The 19,193-nt window shown below is 42.7% G+C and overlaps 1 protein-coding gene across 1 annotated transcript in view; it reads right to left on the minus strand.

The window, feature by feature from the left end:
* The window catches only part of LOC149305054 (CUB and sushi domain-containing protein 2-like), a 460,431-nt gene that overhangs the window by 83,205 nt on the left and 358,033 nt on the right, over window positions 1–19,193 (minus strand). The window contains exons 26-33 of the mRNA XM_089478213.1: window positions 17,927–18,129; window positions 15,409–15,600; window positions 13,276–13,414; window positions 12,163–12,350; window positions 5,090–5,284; window positions 3,769–3,885; window positions 2,085–2,198; window positions 1,028–1,123 (exon numbers count right to left, since the gene is read on the minus strand). Coding sequence (XP_089334339.1) covers window positions 1,028–1,123; window positions 2,085–2,198; window positions 3,769–3,885; window positions 5,090–5,284; window positions 12,163–12,350; window positions 13,276–13,414; window positions 15,409–15,600; window positions 17,927–18,129 — 1,244 coding nt within the window. The remainder of the gene's footprint in view (window positions 1–1,027; window positions 1,124–2,084; window positions 2,199–3,768; window positions 3,886–5,089; window positions 5,285–12,162; window positions 12,351–13,275; window positions 13,415–15,408; window positions 15,601–17,926; window positions 18,130–19,193) is intronic.

Here is a 19,193-nt window from a genome sequence, read left to right on the forward strand (position 1 = left end):
CACTTTGCACATGGACAGAAGCGATCTGTTGTTCATTATCTACATACAGTGATAGAGACAAGGCCCCTTTAGACAAGGGCATGTTCTCTGATGAAGGTTGCGCCGCCATGGTTGACAATAGTCAAAGAACATTATCTCAGATGACCAGTTAACTTTAGAGATGTAAATCTTCACTTACAAAGAAACATTTCAAAGGTTTCCTCCCTGCTGGGTTAGAGTTGAAAAGTGTCTGCACATTTTCTGAGGATTTATCCATTTAGGGGACTATTTATGAACATTTAACAAAGGGCTTCTTTCATGCAAAACCCATGTCTTTCCATCAGCAGGCAAAGACTTGTGAGACAGGCTTTTCGAGATCTTTTTAAGAGCTGTGTTATTTTAAACTGTATTGCTTAACTTTCATTTTTTTAAAAATCTGCATGTTTTAAAAGCATTTTTTAAAATATAGTTAATAGTTTAACTCAGTTTTAAGGCTATCTGTATCCTGTATGTTTTAAACTGTAACCTTTTTAATGTGTAAGCCTCCTTGAGTCCCAGTCATAGGGAAAAGGTGGGATATAAATGAAATGAAGGGGAGGCAGGGGAGATGATGGTTCTATCCATAATCAACCATTGTATATGACACACATTGGTCCATCGACCCAGTAAAGTCCTCTATTTCAATTAGTCTAGTTTGACTGGTCATGGCTAGAATTCAGTAAGGGACTTACATCTACATAACTGGGCTTACATCTGTGCAATTTTGCAATGTCTATATCCAGCAAGGGGATGCCATGACATTACTACAGGTAGCAAAATGACTGATGTGCATTGGGATGTATATTGGTCACTGATCCACATCAAGACACAATGCGCACTGGCAGAGCTCAATGGTCATTTAACTTCTTTGGTGAGACATATCTTTGCAATTCACTCAGAGGGCTCTGGAGCATCTCTGCTATGTAAGAAGGTATGCATAAAGTTACGTGATGCGATATAGAACCATGGCCCACTTTTTGGAGGAGGAGGAATAGGTCTCTCCACTTACCTTGGTAGACAAAATGGAAACCTTTGGCAGTGGCTTGGCCTTTGGCACTAAACTTGATCAGTATTTGGTTGGTGGTGGCCAGAGGCAAGGATTCACCTGAGGGAGGAGAGGAACAAAGAATAAAAACAATATCTATATATCTATATATCTATATATCTATCTATATATAATATATATAAAACAGTGAAACAAGGATAAAACTAGCACGTAATAACACCGAGGACATAACACTGGCAAGACGGCAAATAAAGGCAAAAGAAAACCTGCAGCAAAATAAAACATTGTGAAGATATGCCTGGGAGAAAAGCCTTGAGGGCTAGAGCCTTGAGGACTGAAGAGTGCGGTATAACTATCATTCATTCATTCATTCATTCATTCATTCATTCATAAATAAATAAATAAATAAATGTCTCTTGGCCCTCCAGTGCACCTCTGTGTTGAACATCTGCTGGAAGCTGACCATAGAAACTTGCTGGAATACCTACAAATGTCTAGAGAAGTGTTTTCTCTAGGAATCTCTGGGTCCTCCAGCACGACTCTATAGTCAATGTTTGGCAGAGTCACACTGGAGAGCTTACATAGAAGGACATATTAATCAAATGCATGAATAATCCAATCTGCAAAAGTTAAAGCTGCAAATGTGGAGGGCTGACTGTATTTGCCAGAGAATAACATTTGATGACCGAGGAGTAATTGGGATTGTCCTTGCTTCATTGGGACAACTGTAGGGTATGCTTTTTCAATACCCTACAGATTTTTTCTCTCCTTCTAAAGAACAGGGAGGACTAAGGATAGAAGACAGCCCTTGTTGTGGATCTGTAAGTTGTTCTGGAACATGTCTTCAGATTATCAGACAACCACAAAATATTCTCTTTGCTATCTTCCAACAAGCCATTTCAGAATTGAAAAGATATTCTGCCAAGAATGGCTGGAAAATAGCATATAGAATCTACCAGTTGTTCATTCAGATCTGTCTATAGCCCTCAAACCTAGGTGACGCTCCTGTTTCATCTTTGAAAGTCTACCTGTCTCTGAGGAAGAAACAACCAATCCTTACCGGTGTGAGAACCAGAAAGAGAACTCAGGAGACGGGAATGCTGGTTAGGACCATCGTGAACTTCAATGATGTCGTGGAGAGCGGTCTGGAAGAAGGCAAACTGACCAAACACCACTGTTGATGAAACACAACAAGAAAAGGAGATATAATTAAAGGAAGAGATGAATGAGAGCCAGAAGAGGGGAAGAGATTAAACACCACAAGGTATTCAGTTTTTTTTTTATAAAATCCACAAGAGCGGAGTTTAAGTCCACCAAAACTCCATCTCATTGGGGACTATGCTCAGTTGCCTCCAGGAATCACTGCAAGTCAAATCCTGTGAAATTCTAGACAAGCGCTTTGAGGTATGGATACCAGTGTGCAAGTTTTTCAGGCCATGAGGTTTATGGGCCAGAACTTGAGACTGAAGAAAGCCCCAGAATGACGAAATTCCCCAAAGGCACCAGATCCTGTCTGAACTTGGAATTTGAACAGGGTCAACCCTGACCAGCACCTGAATGGGACTTCAGCAACGAATACCAGTGTCTGTAGGCTACGGTTCAGAGGAAGGATCAGGCAAAGCCAACTCTGAGTGTTCCTTGCTGGAGAAGACACTATTCGTGGCGCCATCACAAGTCAACAAGATGACTTGAAGGCACACAAACACCCAAGGATAGTACACCATCTTTAGCGCTCCTAGCTTGTCATTCAAACACACAGACATCCTCACACAGACATCCTCACAAAATATATTTTCCTGCATGGAAATTTAGACAGAGGTCTTAGTTCCCAATTTATAGGATGGGTAAAACAAAGGAGCTCAAACCCATATTAGTCAATGACAGTGACATGTGTCCACCTGCTTCAGTGTGGATGCATGGCACTGAATTCTGAGATCAGAAATCCCACTGAAAATAAGTGTGGGTTGTACAGAAATAGCGGATGTTCGAATGGAGACCAGGAGCGGCACACTAGATACAGTTAGTTTTTCTCCCTTCCAAATTATTGTTTTCACTGTAAATATGCCTGGGACAACAAGTGGAATTTCTCCCCCCCCCCCCCAAAAAAAAAAGTGAGTGGGAAAAGAAAGAACAGGGAGATCATTAGATCATTTTTTAAAAGCTACTTTTTGAAGGGGTGTGTGTGTGTGTGTGTGTGTGTATGTATGTATTTTCAAAGCATAACAGCAGCTTTCTGCCATGAAGCCCTGAGGCTCAAATTCTTGTTGTTTGTCATCACTTGTTTTTCACTTGCAAGATCTGTTATTTGCAGCTTGTAAATGGCCGTTTACAGATTCACAAGCTCCCTGGTCCCTCTTCCTTAGGAAATTTTAACAGCAAAGCTGGCGGCAACATTTGCAAATCTTTGCAAAAATGAGCTTGCACAGTGCCACTTCTCATCTCCTCCTGAAGCCGGTTTGGCTCTGTGAAGATGCCAGCCACAGATGCTGGTGAAACATCAGGAACAAGCTCTCCTAGAACATGGCCACATAGCCTGAAAAACCCACAAAAAACTATGGAAAGCCTTCGACTTCACAGTGCAAAATATTTTCATTTGATCAAGGGTTTGGTACAGAGGATAGCCCTTCCAAGGTTTCATAGGAAAGTCATTCCTGCCCCTTTATACCTGGAATATCCCAACCTTGATTTGGACCCTCCCTCCGGTGAATGTTGTTCAAGAACACCCAGTATATATATATATATACCATAGTCTTTGGGCACAACAATGAAATACAGGCACACTTGTCCACTGGTGTAGTTCCGAGGGTAGTTTGGAGACAGGACAACGCCATCCGATCCTGTATACTGTCCTCCACATGGTGCTGAAATGGAGGAAGATTAAAAAGAAAATGAAAATCAGATAGTTGGAACATGTCCCTCCTCCTACTTCTATCCCTTTTCTTTCCAAAGAGTACTCCTTGTGCATTCTCTCAATGCAATACTGGCCCAGGGTTGCCATGTTGCAGTCTCTCATTATGGAAATACAGAACTCACTCTAAGCAGAGGTGGCGCACGATGCATATTTCATGAGGAACACTACTATTGACTACAGGGGAGAACACCTTAATGTGCAAGTTCCCCACCTGCCCTCCACTACTTTTTTGATCTCAATGGATGGTGTGCTCCATTAAATATTCTCAGCGATGTGAAGTATTGACTTGCAGGGCCTTGATGTGTAAGCAAGTCAATTTTTGGGATGAGGTGGGATGTGGAGGACCACTTTTTAAGCCAGTCTCTAGAATCCAATATGAATTTTATTTCCTTTCATTGCTCAGAAAAAACTTAGCCCAGTTTGCATTTTTTCCTCCTCATTCAGGATAAAAATATCTGACACAAATCCAAAGGCTTAAAGAAAACAAAACTGGAAAGGAAGCAAAACTGGAAGGCTTGTCCATCCAGATTGAGCGCTTCGAGGGCACAAGCATTTACAAACCTATTTTACTGTATATTGACATCCCACTCTTAAGCCAGTCAAGGTGGCTCTTGACACACTGAAACAAAAGGCACAGCTAAAATAAAGGTCTGGATGTGAATGGTTTCCACTGTGCTACCATTTGTAAATTTTGTAGAGCACTTAATAAAAAACAAAACAAGCATACAATTCTGCTCAAGGTGCTAAGATAAAATACAGTCGGTCCACTGTATCCACGGATTCTGCGTCCACAGATTCAACCATCAATGGTTTGAAAATATTAAAAAGAATCCCCAAAGCAAACCTTGCTTTGGCCTTTTATAGAAGGGGCACCATTTTGCGACGCCATTGTACTATGCATTTTACTACGTTGCCATTTGACTACACTCATTCATAGGGTCACCATGCACCGATGCTGCCTTGGTTGGAAATAACAGCCTTATGGTTTGAACCCTGCTTATTCGTCTCAACCAAAGTAGACCCATTGAGTTGGATGGAGAGTCAAACACACAGATGACTTCCACTGATTTAATGGGTCTGCTCTAGCCAGGACTCACATCCATCTGTGTATCAATGCAAGTAGATGCTCAACGTCATACTCAACTGCAACTTACCCGTACACACCGGCCGTGGCTTGTTCCACACAGGCTTTCCATCTCCTCCCATGATGCATGTCAAGGTAGATGCCCCTTCGATCATGTAGCCACTATCACAATAGTAGGTGATAGTTGACCCAAGTTTCAACTCACTTCCAGCCCGGGTCCCATTCTTAATCATGCCGGGATCAAAGCAAGATTCTCTGGGGTTTTCTGCAACAAAGAAAACAATTGCCAGAATGTTAATTGCTCCCTCGCTGTGATCATTTCTCTATTGTTCTGCTAAGTGCTGAATGTACCTTTCAGAAGAAGAATGCTGGTAAAACAGCTAAAAATAGGGATGCGTGAGAAATTCACTTGGTTTAGGCTTTTGGTTTACTTTTTTTAAAAATGGATTTAGCCAACTCTGTACTTCTCTGACAAATGCACAACAGGGCAAGCCAGATATCCATATATCGCTGGCCTTTCCAACGTGCAGAAAATGCATTCAGGAACATTGACGCAATTAAAAAATGGACCAAACAGTCTGCATTTCTAGCATGAGTGCAAACACTGTTTATTCAATGGGGACATCCATTAATGTGTCCACTATCGCTTACAGCGCTGTGTAAATCTACATTGCTATATAAGCAAACCCCATGATGGACCTGGAAGCAGGTAAAGGATGTTCAAAGTAATTGATTTTTGGGGATATTTGGATAATGAAAAGGCTACTGAATAACTTCTGGTCTGCACATTAATTTCTATAGTATGGATTAGTTTGTGTTAGAATGTGCAAAAAATACATTTCTTAAACAGTCCTACTATTGAGCTTTGGGCCGTCTTCATCATTAATCTTTTGTTTAACTCAGGCAAGTTATTTGCAGGATGATTACATGGAGTTGTATCAAAACCAGTGTATTTCCCCCCATTCTGTTCTCTGTGTTTGGCATAGTATTTTCTCTTTCAAAGGGACACACCAGAGAATAAGCGCCATTGCAATAAACAAGACTTACATCTAGTAGACATACATAGGGCTTCGCTGTCAGATGGCGCATTGTATTAAAACACTCCACAAATCTTGAATCCCAAAGTCTCCCTTTTATTTTCAATGTGCTTCTTATCTCCATGTGTGTATGTGAAATATAATTAGGAGCTTTGATTAATCCAGAGCTTTTGTCATTGAAACACATTGCTCATTGAAAGCCCGGGGCTTTTTTTTACTGTATTTTATTTTAATTGTGAGTGATACGGTCCAGGAACAATCAGAAAAATGTGCCTTGGAATTAGATTGTCATAGTTTCTTTTCTTCAAAGGAATAAAATAAATCTCCCCCTTTTCTTCTCAGAAGGCTCAAAACCTGTCCTGTTAGAGGACCCTCATTAGCTGTAAAAGATTGGGATTTATGCATTGTTAACTTCTGTGCAAGTTGCCTCCGCGCCATTAGTGGCATTCATTCTGCTAGGCAACAGATGAAGGCAGATGCGCTTTGAGTATTGACAGTCTGAGAGGAGCTACTGAAGGCTGCAAATGGAAACTGCCTCTCACAAAACCTTGTTACCCCTAAAGCAATTGTCTCCACCAAGGCTTTTGAACATCTAAACTGGTTGGGCCCAAGTGCATAAGCCAAAACCAATGATCTGATCCAAGGGAGAAAAGTTCTGAAGGTTCTCATTCTTGCCTGTGAGAATGAAATAAGGAACAATGTACATCCCTATGGAAAAAAAGAGGGTGGACCTCTTCAGGATTCTTCACCAGGGTGGTCTATAGGAAGACCTTTTGCAATGGATCCCTTAGCTTTGGGTTGTGCGACATGCCCCTCTCACGCAGTCCTCGTAAGAGCTAAGCTAGTAGCTCTCAGTGCTTGGTCCTTTATGTCAGATTTGTAGAAACCCTAGTCACCATGGTTAATGGTCAGAGATGAAGTCCAAAACTTCTGGAGGACCAAAGATGGAGGACCCTTGGTCTCTGCCATGCAAGAAGAATCCACACTATAATACAGTCTTATGTTGATACTACACCAGTTCCTAGAATGGGCATCACTGGTGTTGGTGGTTGTATGTGTGTGCATGTATGTAGTTAGGGGGGGGAGTAGCCATCTCATAAGCATGCCTCCATGTGGCCAATCCATGTGGTCTAGATCTTTCAGCATCACTGTAGCAGAGCGAGAGAAACTCATGTGGTAGCTACTACCTACGGTAACATCAGAAGGAGCTAAAGAGATGGAAATATGACCAACCGGAAAAGAGGACAGCCCTTTTAATAAACCCATTCCAAAGAAAGTTGGCTTGGAGGACATCAGATAGCAAGAAAGCCACCCCACAGACATTCAGAGGTCTCTCGTAAGCCCTTCCAATATCGTGCCTGTCTTTTTGTGTCGGCAGTATCAACTTCTAAAGAATATTATTACAGGGCCCTTTTCCCACACTGAAGAAAACTCTCACCCCTTCAGGCTTCCCATGACCGTTCTTGACTTTTTCTTGTTATTTTGAAGAGCCGGGGTGCCTTTCATCTCAGAAGCCGCTACAGCTTCAACCTGACACTCTGCCTCCCACCCAGCTGTCAGGCATCTTTGCCGTACCTCTTGATCTCTGGCTCTGTGCTTGTTTGGAGAAGAATAAAATAATACCATCTTGCACAACATCGGCTGCTGGGGAAAAGGGAGGGAAGAGGGGTACTTCCCAGGCATCTTTTGTATTAACCTGGTTTGTAGTGTCTCCTTGAGGCCCTTTCCACCTTTCCGTTTCCCTTCCTCTATCTCAAAAATCAAGTCGGCCGATAGATGCAAAGCATGCTCTCTGCCTCACCTGCAGTGGCTGCCTTTTCTTTCATTTGGCCGCGTCTTTATTCCACATCATTTCCTTAATGCCACTGCTCTACTTAGAGCTGCAACTCAAAATAAGGAACACACCTGAGGATTTCTCCTCCAGCAAAACATGAGGAATTTGGAAGGAAGGAGAGATCCAATAAGACTAACAAGTTTCTTAAGGCGGGAACACACACCCTATTTTTGCCTTAACTAAGCATTGCTTCAGCATGGTGCACTTTGGTATGGCATGTTGTAGCCTATGGTCAATACCCACAACTTGTGGGTGGACAGGGAGGACAACTATGGGGGGGGGGGGAAGAGGAATCAAGGGTGGGGAGACCTTTGCTTTGGTGCCACAACAAACTACAACTCCCGGAATTCCATAGCACTGAGCCATGGAAGTTAAAGTGGTATCCAACCAGATTATTTCTGCAGTGCGGATGTAGTCATAGCTGTGTTAGTCTGGGATAGAAGTATGCGAAGGTATCTTGTAGCACATTTGAGACTATCTGAAAGAAACAACCTGGTGGCATGAGCATTTTCAGACTTCCATCTGAGAAAGAAGACCAAGTCTTCAAAAGTTTAGGCGACAACTTCTTTCACTCATTTAGTCTTAACTGTGCTCCCTGATCCCATTTCATTAGCAGATACAGGTCAGGTTGCATGATGCACACAGCCTTATTTACTAACTCATCACAACTCCTCAGCCTGCTCAATTTTGCCCAAATAAATGTTGTAATGAAGAACTAGTTGCAGCAGCACGCACAGAATAATACATGCAGAAGTGTGATGCCTGCTGGAATGTGTGGCTCAGGTTGGATACTTCTCGGCCTGTTTACTTGGCCAGCAACTTGTACTGACAGCACGATGTTTGTGATTTATTGGAAGAAGCAGACTAGGTGAGACAGCCTGTCTGCCCACAACAAATAATCGATGAAGGGTGATGGCTCTGAGGTCAGTGGAGCAGTGAATTGACTCTGGAGTTTCAAGTTTGAAACTTCCAAACTTTAAAGCGCTATCCAAGGTACTGCACCTACATTGGGAAAGTGTACCTCACCTTGCAAATCTCCCTTCCACAGCCGTACTAACATCAGAACCCCTCAGCCTTCACTGAAAATAACAACACTACTGCACCATCCCCAACGCGACATCCCTTCAAATATTTAACCATGGCTATCGTGTCTTCTCTTAACCTTCTCTACTCCAGGCTAAACACCCCCAGCTCCCTAAGCTGCTCCTCAAAGGGCTTCATGGCTTCCAGACCCTTCACCGTTTTGGTCACCCTCCGCTGCATCATTAGTGAATTTCAAAATGCATTTCACTAATGGTGCAGAGGAGGAGATGCTCCAGCTTGTCTACATCCTTCTTGAATTGGGGTGCCCAGAATGAGATGCATTTGCTGAAACCAAAGCCAGCAAGAAGTATATGACTTGCATATGAGTCCTGCAGCACCAGCCTGCCCAAGAGGGGCCTGCAGTTCTCCCTTGCATATATGCCTTTCTGCTTTCTCTCCTCCTCTCTCCTTTATTCCTTCCCTCCCTCCCTCTAGTTCTCAAACTTTTGGCTATTTGCAGTGCCTCCAACTCACTGGAAATGTTTGCATGCATGGAGAAGTTAATGAGCAAAGTTAAATCCTCACTCCTTGGTTCCCAGGGGTGGGTGGCATATAGGCACGAATAGCTCCATAGGTGTGTTCAAGAGAGTGATGGAAAGAAAGCAGGGATGGGATGGAGAGGAGAGAAATGCTTCCCCCCTACTCTACACCACATAATAGCACTGACTTAATCAGGGCACATTTTGTTTAAAGTGGCATGCTTTGCCCAAGATGGGCAGGGAGGCAAATCCAAAGGCAAAGCCACCCGTTCTTAAAGAGAATCATTTAAGTTTTAATTGACTGTATGTGAATAATTCATCATTAGGGTTTTGCTCGAGTATTTTATAGCTAAGTATGGAGATGGACTTAGAGAAGAGGAAGGAGGGGAGAGGCATCGTGGGAGCTCCTTGATGGATTTTAATAATCTTATGGGTCACTGGCCTGAGGTTTGCTGAGAGATTAGTTTATCCTAAGATAATCGCACCTGAATTCCCCTAAACCTTTGGTTTATTTGGGCCTGTTACAGACTGCCAAAATAAAGCTGCTTCGGGTCTCTTTGGAGGTATGCTATTTAAATGATGCATGGGTCCTAAGAGTCCGGAGGTCGCGCCAAAGCCACACTCCATTCCTAAGCACTGGAGTGCAGTTTTGGTGCAGCTTCCGGATTGTTTGGTTGCATGCATCATTTAAACAGCATACCTCCACAGAGACCCGAAGCAGCTTTATTTTGGCAGTCTGTAACAGGCCTTGGTTTCATAGTGGATAGGGATGTAGATGTCGCTGAGACAGGGTGCCCTCACCTACTGAGAGACTCTACAGAGAAAATGGTCAACTCCACAAGATTTTTCATATCTTGGACTCCCCACTTTCTGGCTCAAATGAATTTTTCACAAACAAGTCCTACATGGTGAGAAATCAGGAAAAACCATGCAAGACGTCTCATAGTCTCACCCACCTGGGAGAAAAGTTTTGAATCCGTTCATTCTTGCATGAAAGAATAAAACAAGTGAGGAACTTCATCCCTAGGAACGAAGCCAGAATTTTCAGGGACAAAGCACCATGACATTTTGACTAGCAGGAAAGATGAGGCTCTTATGAGACCTATTGCAGACAGGAACCCAAAACCACCACCACCACCATCATGTCCAAACTAGAAAAAGATCCACTGAACTGATGGAAATTAACCCCGTGCTGATTTATCATTCAACAATTTGTCAAGTTCAGTGGGGGTTACATTATACTACCCTTCTGTTTAATACTGACATTGAGCAACCAATTGCCTAGCTGGGGATGGCACCTGCTGTAATCCCAGTGAATCCCAATGGTACATTGAAGGCAATGAGGAATAGTTACACATCACTGAAAAATGTACAACAGTTACACTCACAAAATGTTGAGTATGCAACTGTGAACTGAATACAGAGGTTATACCATGGCCAAAAAACACACAACACAGGGAGTGTACCTGTGTGTAAAACACCAAAAAGATGCCAGCTATGTGATTCAATGGGTCTACTGTAGTGGAGAGAAACCAACTGAATTCAGGCCATTGGCTGCTGACCCATCCAACTCTCCTGCTCCCTCTTGAACATAGATGCAATACTCAGAAAAAGCTCAGGTGGATTTTCCATTTCCCTCTCGCAATGCAAAGTATTTATGGTGGCCTGGTTTTGAGAAGTCTATTAAAAGTTTACTATTGTTAAAGGAGATGAAAACAGCTAGAGCTGGCTTGGGGATATGGATCAACACACTTGTATGCCTTTTGGAAATTCTTTTTGGGAATGTCTGCATCATGATGAGTGCCTGCATTTCAGAAATTTGCAGTTGTACCATTGGATTTATTTACTGCAACGTTCAAAGTGTGAAACCGGGGTTGAAATTTATTGAACCAGTGTCAACAACGCAGAGTACAGACAAGGGCCTTCATTAAACTAAGTCATCTTGCAAGTAACAGCATCTCTGTTGGATGGAAATCATAGTTCCATACAGAAACACTGGGTATGTTTAAGCTTACTGGACCTAACACTAGTCCTCTCTTGGGGAGGATAATCTTGTAAAGGGGGAGATACCTAGGGATCTCTGGCCAATAATTATAATCCTCCTTACCCTCTCCCAGTATCTTTTGGAAGAAGCCACAACAGCTAAACTGGCTGGAAAATCCAATGGGAAGCAGGGGTGCAGAGGTAAAATCTGAAGCTTTGGCCTCCCCCAATACACTCTGTCAAACAATGCATTCATGATGCATTCTGCTTTTCAGAAACACACAAACACACACACAAAACTACAAATCCCAATAGCATTGAGCCATGGTAGTTAAAGCGGTGTCGAACTGCTTTACTTCTAAAGTGCAAACGCAGCCCTTGTTCCTCTCCTAGTTTTGATTCTTCTGTGACTATTCTGCCCTACCAGAGATTGATTTACGTAGCGCTTATTGATTCTAAGCAGCAAACAACATAGACATTTGTTGTATTGCTGACGTAAATGTGGCCAAATGACATGCAGTAAAGAAGAGTAGGATAAAGATCTGCAGAGTTTGGAAAAGGGCAAAGATTTTGGACAAAACTCTCTAGAGCGCTCAACCAGCTTGGCCAGTGGCCATGTTCTCTGAGACATTCTGGGAATGGTAATCCTCCCAAACCAAAGTTTCCACAGCTTTGGAAAATGACATAGATGTAACAATGGCAACAATAAAGGCATCTTGAGGCCCACCTGTGTAATGGATCACAAATCCGGTATTGCTGACTGAGGCATCGCTCCGAAACGCCAGAAAGAGGTTATTGCTGCTGCTCTCGATTCTCTCCGGCAACTGGGTGTCATAGAAGCTGCCGATCAGGGGGCTGAGAGAGTTGGGTCCGTCATAGATGTGCAAGAAATCGTATCCTGCTTCCAAGTTGAAGCTGCAGGAGACGAAGGAGAGAAACAGTGTTAAATTGTACCTCCCATTCATTAGTAGCCTTTCTATACAGATTTACACCAGAGCTTGGGAGATGCACTTTGATGGATTACATCTACCAAAATATCCCAAGCAAACAAAGCCAATCCCTGATGTGTAGGGCTGGACCATGAACACATTGAAAAGCTCCTACCCTGGGACTGCATTGTATAAATCTTCACAGATATGCTTGGAGATGTGGCTTCATAGTGTGAATAACAAACTCAGAATGCATGAGTGAGATTATTCACATAGTCATAGAATCACAGAATTGGAAGAGACCTCAAGGGCCATGCAGTCCAACCCCTTGCCATGCAGGAAGACACTATCAGAGCACCTCCAACAGTTGGTCATCTAGCCTCTGTTTAAAAACCTCCAAGGAATGAGACTCCACCACTTTCTAGGGGAATGTGTTTCACTGTCAAAACAACTCTTATTGTCAGGAAGTCCTTCCTAAAGTTGAAGTGGAATCTCTTTTCCTGTAGTTTGAATCCATTCCATCTAGCTAAAAAAGCCAACGTCTGAATGACCCTGGAGTTACATGTATCAAGACCTTCTTTAGAAATACAGTGAGATCTTGTTATCTGCTGGGGTTTGGTTCCAGGATCCCCTGTGGATAACGAAATCCATGGATGCTCAAGTCCCGTTAAATATAATGGTAGAAAAAAAATGGTGTTCCTTATATATAATGGAAAATCAAGTTTTGCTATTTGGAATGTATACTTTTTTGGAATATTTTCAAGCCGTGGATGCTTGAATCAGTGGATAAAAAATCCATAGATAAGAAGGGTCGACTATACTGGAGTACAAAAGTCTTATATCAGACTTTGCGAGGCATGGATAGGCTGCCCTTGAGTCATCCAAGCAGGAATAGAAACCAAAGAACTTACGTGTGAAACACCAAGGCAATGACATAGTCAGGAGAGACGGTCAGCTTCCAGTCACACTCCTTTCCAGGGGGGTAAGGCTCTGGGTAGTTTGGTGACAGGATCACCCCAGATGGTCCTGTAAGGATCCCACCACAGGGAGCTATAAGAGAAGGCAAGCAGAGGTAGACTCAAGCCTTGTTTTTCAGCTATCCTCTCAGAAACACCTGAAAGGCACCTGTTTCTAGGACAGAAGAACATGCAGTATACTAATAAAATCACTTTTGCCAACTATCTTTACAGATTCTTTCCTTCACTGCAGTTCCCCATGGATACCCAAGTCTGCTGGCAATGCAATTTCTCTTGTGCATGCTCTCTTTCAAATAGCATTATGTTAGCAGGTATGCATACAGAGCCATTCTTCGTGGCTGATGAAGTTCTTATCCCCTAAAGTATGGGTAAGCAATAGATGGTCCAAAGGCACTCTCCTCTGCCCCGGAGTCCTCCACTGAAATCTGGCAACAAAATTATATTTAAAGTGCATTTTGTTTGCTGAAAACAAGGCATGGAGGTAGCACAGGCCCTGCACAGGAGTGGCAGATTAGAAGGAGACTTTTTCAAGCTCTAGGTATTGCATGGAGTATCCATCTCTCTTTTGCCATGTCTGAATGTACCTCTCATTCTACTGTATTGTCCCCACCACACCCCAATATATACTGGGAAAGGTTAAAAAAATGGTTGAAAATATGTTTCTTGAGTGCCAGGAAAAGAAGAAGCCTAGACTGATAGGAATCTTTGCTGGACAGGTCTTATTTTGCCCAAATAAAATAAAATAAAATAAAATAAAATAATAAAACCCAAGTAGCCTTTTTTGTGTTGAAAATGTTGCTTTCTGCACAAAATTGTGCATTTTGCACAGAACAAGTCCCCACCTACTGCATGTACAGCAGAGCAAAGAGCATTTTCAACACTGAAAATTGTATTTTTGTGCAGAGATATTTCCTGCACCGAAAGGACTGTTTCCTGCACTGAAACGTCTGCTTTTGTGCCAAAAAATAGCATATGCAATTTTTGCAGAAAATCAAAAAAAACGGTGCCGTTTTTTAACTTTCTCATAGTGGGAAGCAAATGGCTAGAATTACTCATTGCCTCCTTCAACAATGAAATGATTACAGATTCGATCTCTGTATAAGAACCATTCCAACCTCGGGTGGCATGTATGGGTTCATTCATTCACATGCGTGTGATGAACCTCCCCAATATATGTCTATCCCAGGCAGTTTTAAATCATTCCCCCTAATCCACATTCCAGTAAATGAAGTAAGCTCAATGGAGGGCAAGAAAGTGGACTGTGAGAAGGGATTTGGAAAAGAAACCTGTATGGAAAGAGATAATTACTTCTCCTTATCAATTTTCAACATTAAGTGCCTTCACACTTATCTTGCCTTTGGGGACGCTTGTTTGCCAAACCAGTGCCTGGTTACATAACTGTTCCAAGCAGGGTTTCTTTGACCATTGATGCTGGGAAGGTGGCACGTTACAAAATGGGTCGCTCGGATACAAAGAAATGTTGGAAGTAGCAGGCGATCCAATACGCAAGTGCTTCCTGACTTACTTTTCAATCAGCTTTAGACAGAAAGGAAATTAATTAATTTCCCTTGCCTGGGATTACATTTTATAAATACAAATGAAGTACAAGGGGATGACATAGACAGCTAACATTTAATTAGGCCATTAATTGAACATTTATGGCTCTGGTGTTCTTGGCATGACAATTTTTTTATGCACGGCAAAAGGCCTTGCAAATTTGAGTGTATTTTGCATTGGGTTAGATAAGGAGAGGCTAAAAAAAGGCCTCCTATTTTTGCAACTTTTGGGAGGGTGGTCAGTTTGCCAGTTATCATGAGCACCAAGTTATTGCAGACTTCTCTGTTTCAAGGACCTGTGTTTTGAAATAGGGATTGCGGGTGGAGAGGGGAGCCATCTCAATGCTTTTGGGCTGGCTGTGGTTGACTACCATAGTTGTTTCTTCCTCTGAATGGCCTAGAAACATAATGCAGTAGTTATTTGTAATGGGTTATTTTCACCTTCTGGGTCTTATGAGACTCTTTCTAGCACCCTGACAACTGCAAAGTGAAGATTGCTGAAGTCTTGTACCTATGCAGGTTGGGGGATCCGGCTGCCAGAAAAACCTGTTCTCAATTTGCACACAACTGATCTTGGCCTCCCCTTGCAGGGCATAACCGGGATCACATTGGAAAACGATGGCATCACCCGCCTCCTTGCTGTTGCCGCTCCGGCTCCCATTCTGTGGAACTCCTGGGTCATTGCAAGAGGTGGCTGTGGACACTGGAAACAGAAGAGAGAAAGTGAACTCAGACAACCGTGTGTCTCATACTGTGACAGTTTCATAAGGGGTTATGGAGCTTGAACCCAAAAGGTGGGGCCTGAGGGATAAACTCTAGTTGGGATAAACCAATAGGATTCCAGCCATGCAACTGGGCATTCTTGCATGGCTGGAATCCTGTTGGTTAATCCCAACTAGAGTAGACCCATTTAATCATTGGTTGGTGAGTTAACCCATCGGTAAATGCAAGGGATTCAGTGATACTGCTCTAGTCAGTAGGATTTAGACCCATGTGAACTGGCTGCTGCACTTGTGGAAATCTGCTTTATGCAACCTTGAACTGAATAGAGGCGTTGTGCCACAGATATGAAAGTATAACCACATGTGCAAGGGAACATATCACCAGGATTCAAGCCAATATCTGTTTCTCTAGCTGGAAAAAACTGCAGGAGATACAAGTTGAAGTATGCATTGCAGAGATCAGCCTGATGATGCACATTAGCTTCCTCTCATGTTTACCTAATATGAATGGACATCTGCTAGTCTTACATCGCACTTTCTTATAATCCTATATCAACCATATGCTCTCTGTACTGAGAGCAGCTTTCCCTTGGTGACTGATGGAAAGCAACGTTGCCTCCGGGTTTCAGAGAGAGGGTTAAGGCTGACCGTTTCACAGAGGGGAAAAGAGGAACTTGGGAAATCTAATGTTGTCTTAAGTGAAAATGTGCTCTTGTTCTTTTCAAAGCCCTGGGCTTTAAAAATAAGGAATAGAAATGAAGAATTGTACTATACTAGAGGGACGGTAGGAGCAATTAGGAACCCATTTCAACCCTCTGAAATGAAGGACTTTGTCCAGACTATAAAGCACATAGAAATAAATAAAGCACTGGCTTTGTTTTGGAGAAGCCTGAGGTTTCCCCAGAGATCTATCATGGGTTGCACAGTGGGGGGGGGGGGGGGGAATCAGCCAAGAAGTCTTATAGTGTTTTTATGGTTTTTTTGGGTTATGTGGCAATGTTCTAGAAGAGTTTATTCCTGATGTTTCGCCAGCATCTGTGTCTGATATCTTCAGAGAATGCAGAGAATAAGTTCTTCTAGAACATGGCCACATAGCCCGAAAAACCCACAAAACAACTATGGATGCTGGCCACGAGCGCCTTCGACTTCACAGTCTTAAAGTGATTGAAAACTGCAGAAACCAATGTATTCTCACCTGAGGTGGGAAGAAAACTGCTTGAGATACTTGTTTTTGCATGTGAAAACAAACTTAGGCAGTGCCTACATGGGCCAAATAAAAAGTTCTCCCCTTCCTCTTGGCAGGGAGTCTAGAAGATGCACAGCCCCAACTCTAGTTCTGGTGAATGCAGACCCAATGATGTCTGGCCAATTCAGCACTGAACCCACCATGTACCCTCCTTATAATGGACTGAAATAACTCACCTTTTACCCTGGATCTTCTGAGAACATCTGGAGCCCTTTGCGGTGACTCCAAGGGACTGTTTGCACATGCATCCCACTATGTTGCCCGGTGTGACATCCACCACAGCAAGTTACTTGCTCTGAGGTCAGAACAAGGAGCCCAGCCATATGATCGATGCTGGGTGCCTCATTCTGATCTCAGTGAGCGACTCACTATGGTGATGGTGAACAGCTGAGATCCTAGGCCATACATGCTTAGTACACATCTACACCCATATAGTCACACATCGGTCACTCTATACCACCTTTCTGCTGAATACAGACTGCACTACCCATTGTTCATCTGCCAATGTGCCCACTGTTTGTCCCATTGTGCCATGGAGATGGTACAGCAGCTGTCTCTGCAACCCCAGTAAAGAAAATGGCTTGAAGACCCTGAAGCATATTGACACACCTTCCAAAAATAAATGTGTAACTGCATGGCTGGAACAATTCTGGGAGAGGCGGGCTATAAATAATAATAATAATAATAATAATAATGGTTAATCCCAAGTAGAGTAGACCCTTTACATCAATGAGTAGCGACTCAATGTGTAGGCAAACCCAATTGATACAACGGCTCCTCTCTAATTGGGACTAACAACAAGTTTTAGGCCCATGTGAAATCTTGTAGCAGCTATCAACTAAATACATCTTCTGCATAACAACATAAAAAGTACAATTACATGTTTAAAGGATCCCACACAGCAGGATTCTGGCCACTATGAGATCTGAGCTATAGTCAGTCAACTGTCTAGGATTCATGTTGGTTGTAAGCATCCATGGGATACTATTACTACCCATTTTAGCTCTCTACACCTCTGCACCAAACTCCTGAAGTCCACCACTCCTCCTCATTAGACCTACCTGAAAACTGAATGGCAAAACCCTGTTTGCTGGTGAAAAAATCAGTGTTGAACTGGAGGACCACTGAGTTGAAGGTGCTGTGGACATCACTGGGCAAGACGGACCCACTGACTTCCTTCAAGAGAATGCCTTTCTCCACTGGACCGTCCCAGATCCTCAGAACGTCATGGAATTCTTCTGTGTGGAAAACCATGAAATGGAGCCTGTGTTGAAGGGCAGGGAGAGAAGAGACAATAAGGCCATTTCTACACTGCAAAGTTAGCATCTCCTTTAAACGTGCCCCAGCCTCTTCTAAAGAATCCTTGGACTGGTGAGAATGTTAGAAACTCTCTGTTAGGACTTATTTCTCGCCATGCTTCACTGTGCAACTGTTCTTAGGGTTCCCTGGAGGGATAAATAAGTGTTATCTGCACTACAGAGCTATATCAGTTTCATTCCAGTTAAAGTGTCTTGGCTCGATCCCATGGAATCCTGAAATTTGTGGTTAGATGAGGAACTTAGAAGGTTCCAAGGTCCCATCAGAAAAGAACGATTGATGGTTAAGCCAGTTTAAATTGGTAGAGCTGACAGATAAATTACCTTGGAAATTATAGTTAGAGACATCTCCTAAACAGTTGGTGTCTCTAGCAGGGAATTCTATGTACCTCACCAAACTACAAATCCCAGGGGTTTTTAGGATCAAGCCATAAGTATTAAAGTAGCATGAGACCAATATACCTTATGTAGTATGGGCACACTTTATGTATCTGCAAGACACACATTTCAAGATTGTTGGGAAAGAGGAACATGAAGAACTGCACGGCTTAGAGTCAGAGGAAATAAGGTATTTGATAAGAAGAAGCTGAAATAACTGGACTGGCATAAGAAGATTCAACTGAAAAAGAGACTTCGATTCAGTGCCTTTCAACCAGGTAGGGAATGAAGTTGATAGAGTGAAAAGCCATAGACTTTTTCAAAGGTCTCTCTGTACTTGAAGATGAATTGAACAGATACTTCTTTTTTCTTTTTCTTTTTCTTTATTATTACCCTCCTTTCTCCCCTTGTTAGGCGGTGGCAGCAGCGTGAAGCTTTTAATATTTTAATCCCATCTTGGAGATAATGGGTACTATGGCAATGCATTATATATGTCAGACAACTGCAAGGTTATTAATTCACTGCTTTTTCAAGAGGGCTACACCTCTGGCTTTTTATTTAGCGCTAGTGAACATGCCCAGCCTTTCGTGGGCTGAAATAGCCCTTAGCTTGGTATCACAAAGGCTTCAAACAA

The sequence above is a fragment of the Sceloporus occidentalis genome, unplaced genomic scaffold (genome assembly GCF_023333645.1).
Source record: "Sceloporus occidentalis isolate IW3139 unplaced genomic scaffold, rSceOcc1.0.p SCAF_13, whole genome shotgun sequence".
Lineage (NCBI taxonomy): Eukaryota > Metazoa > Chordata > Lepidosauria > Squamata > Phrynosomatidae > Sceloporus > Sceloporus occidentalis.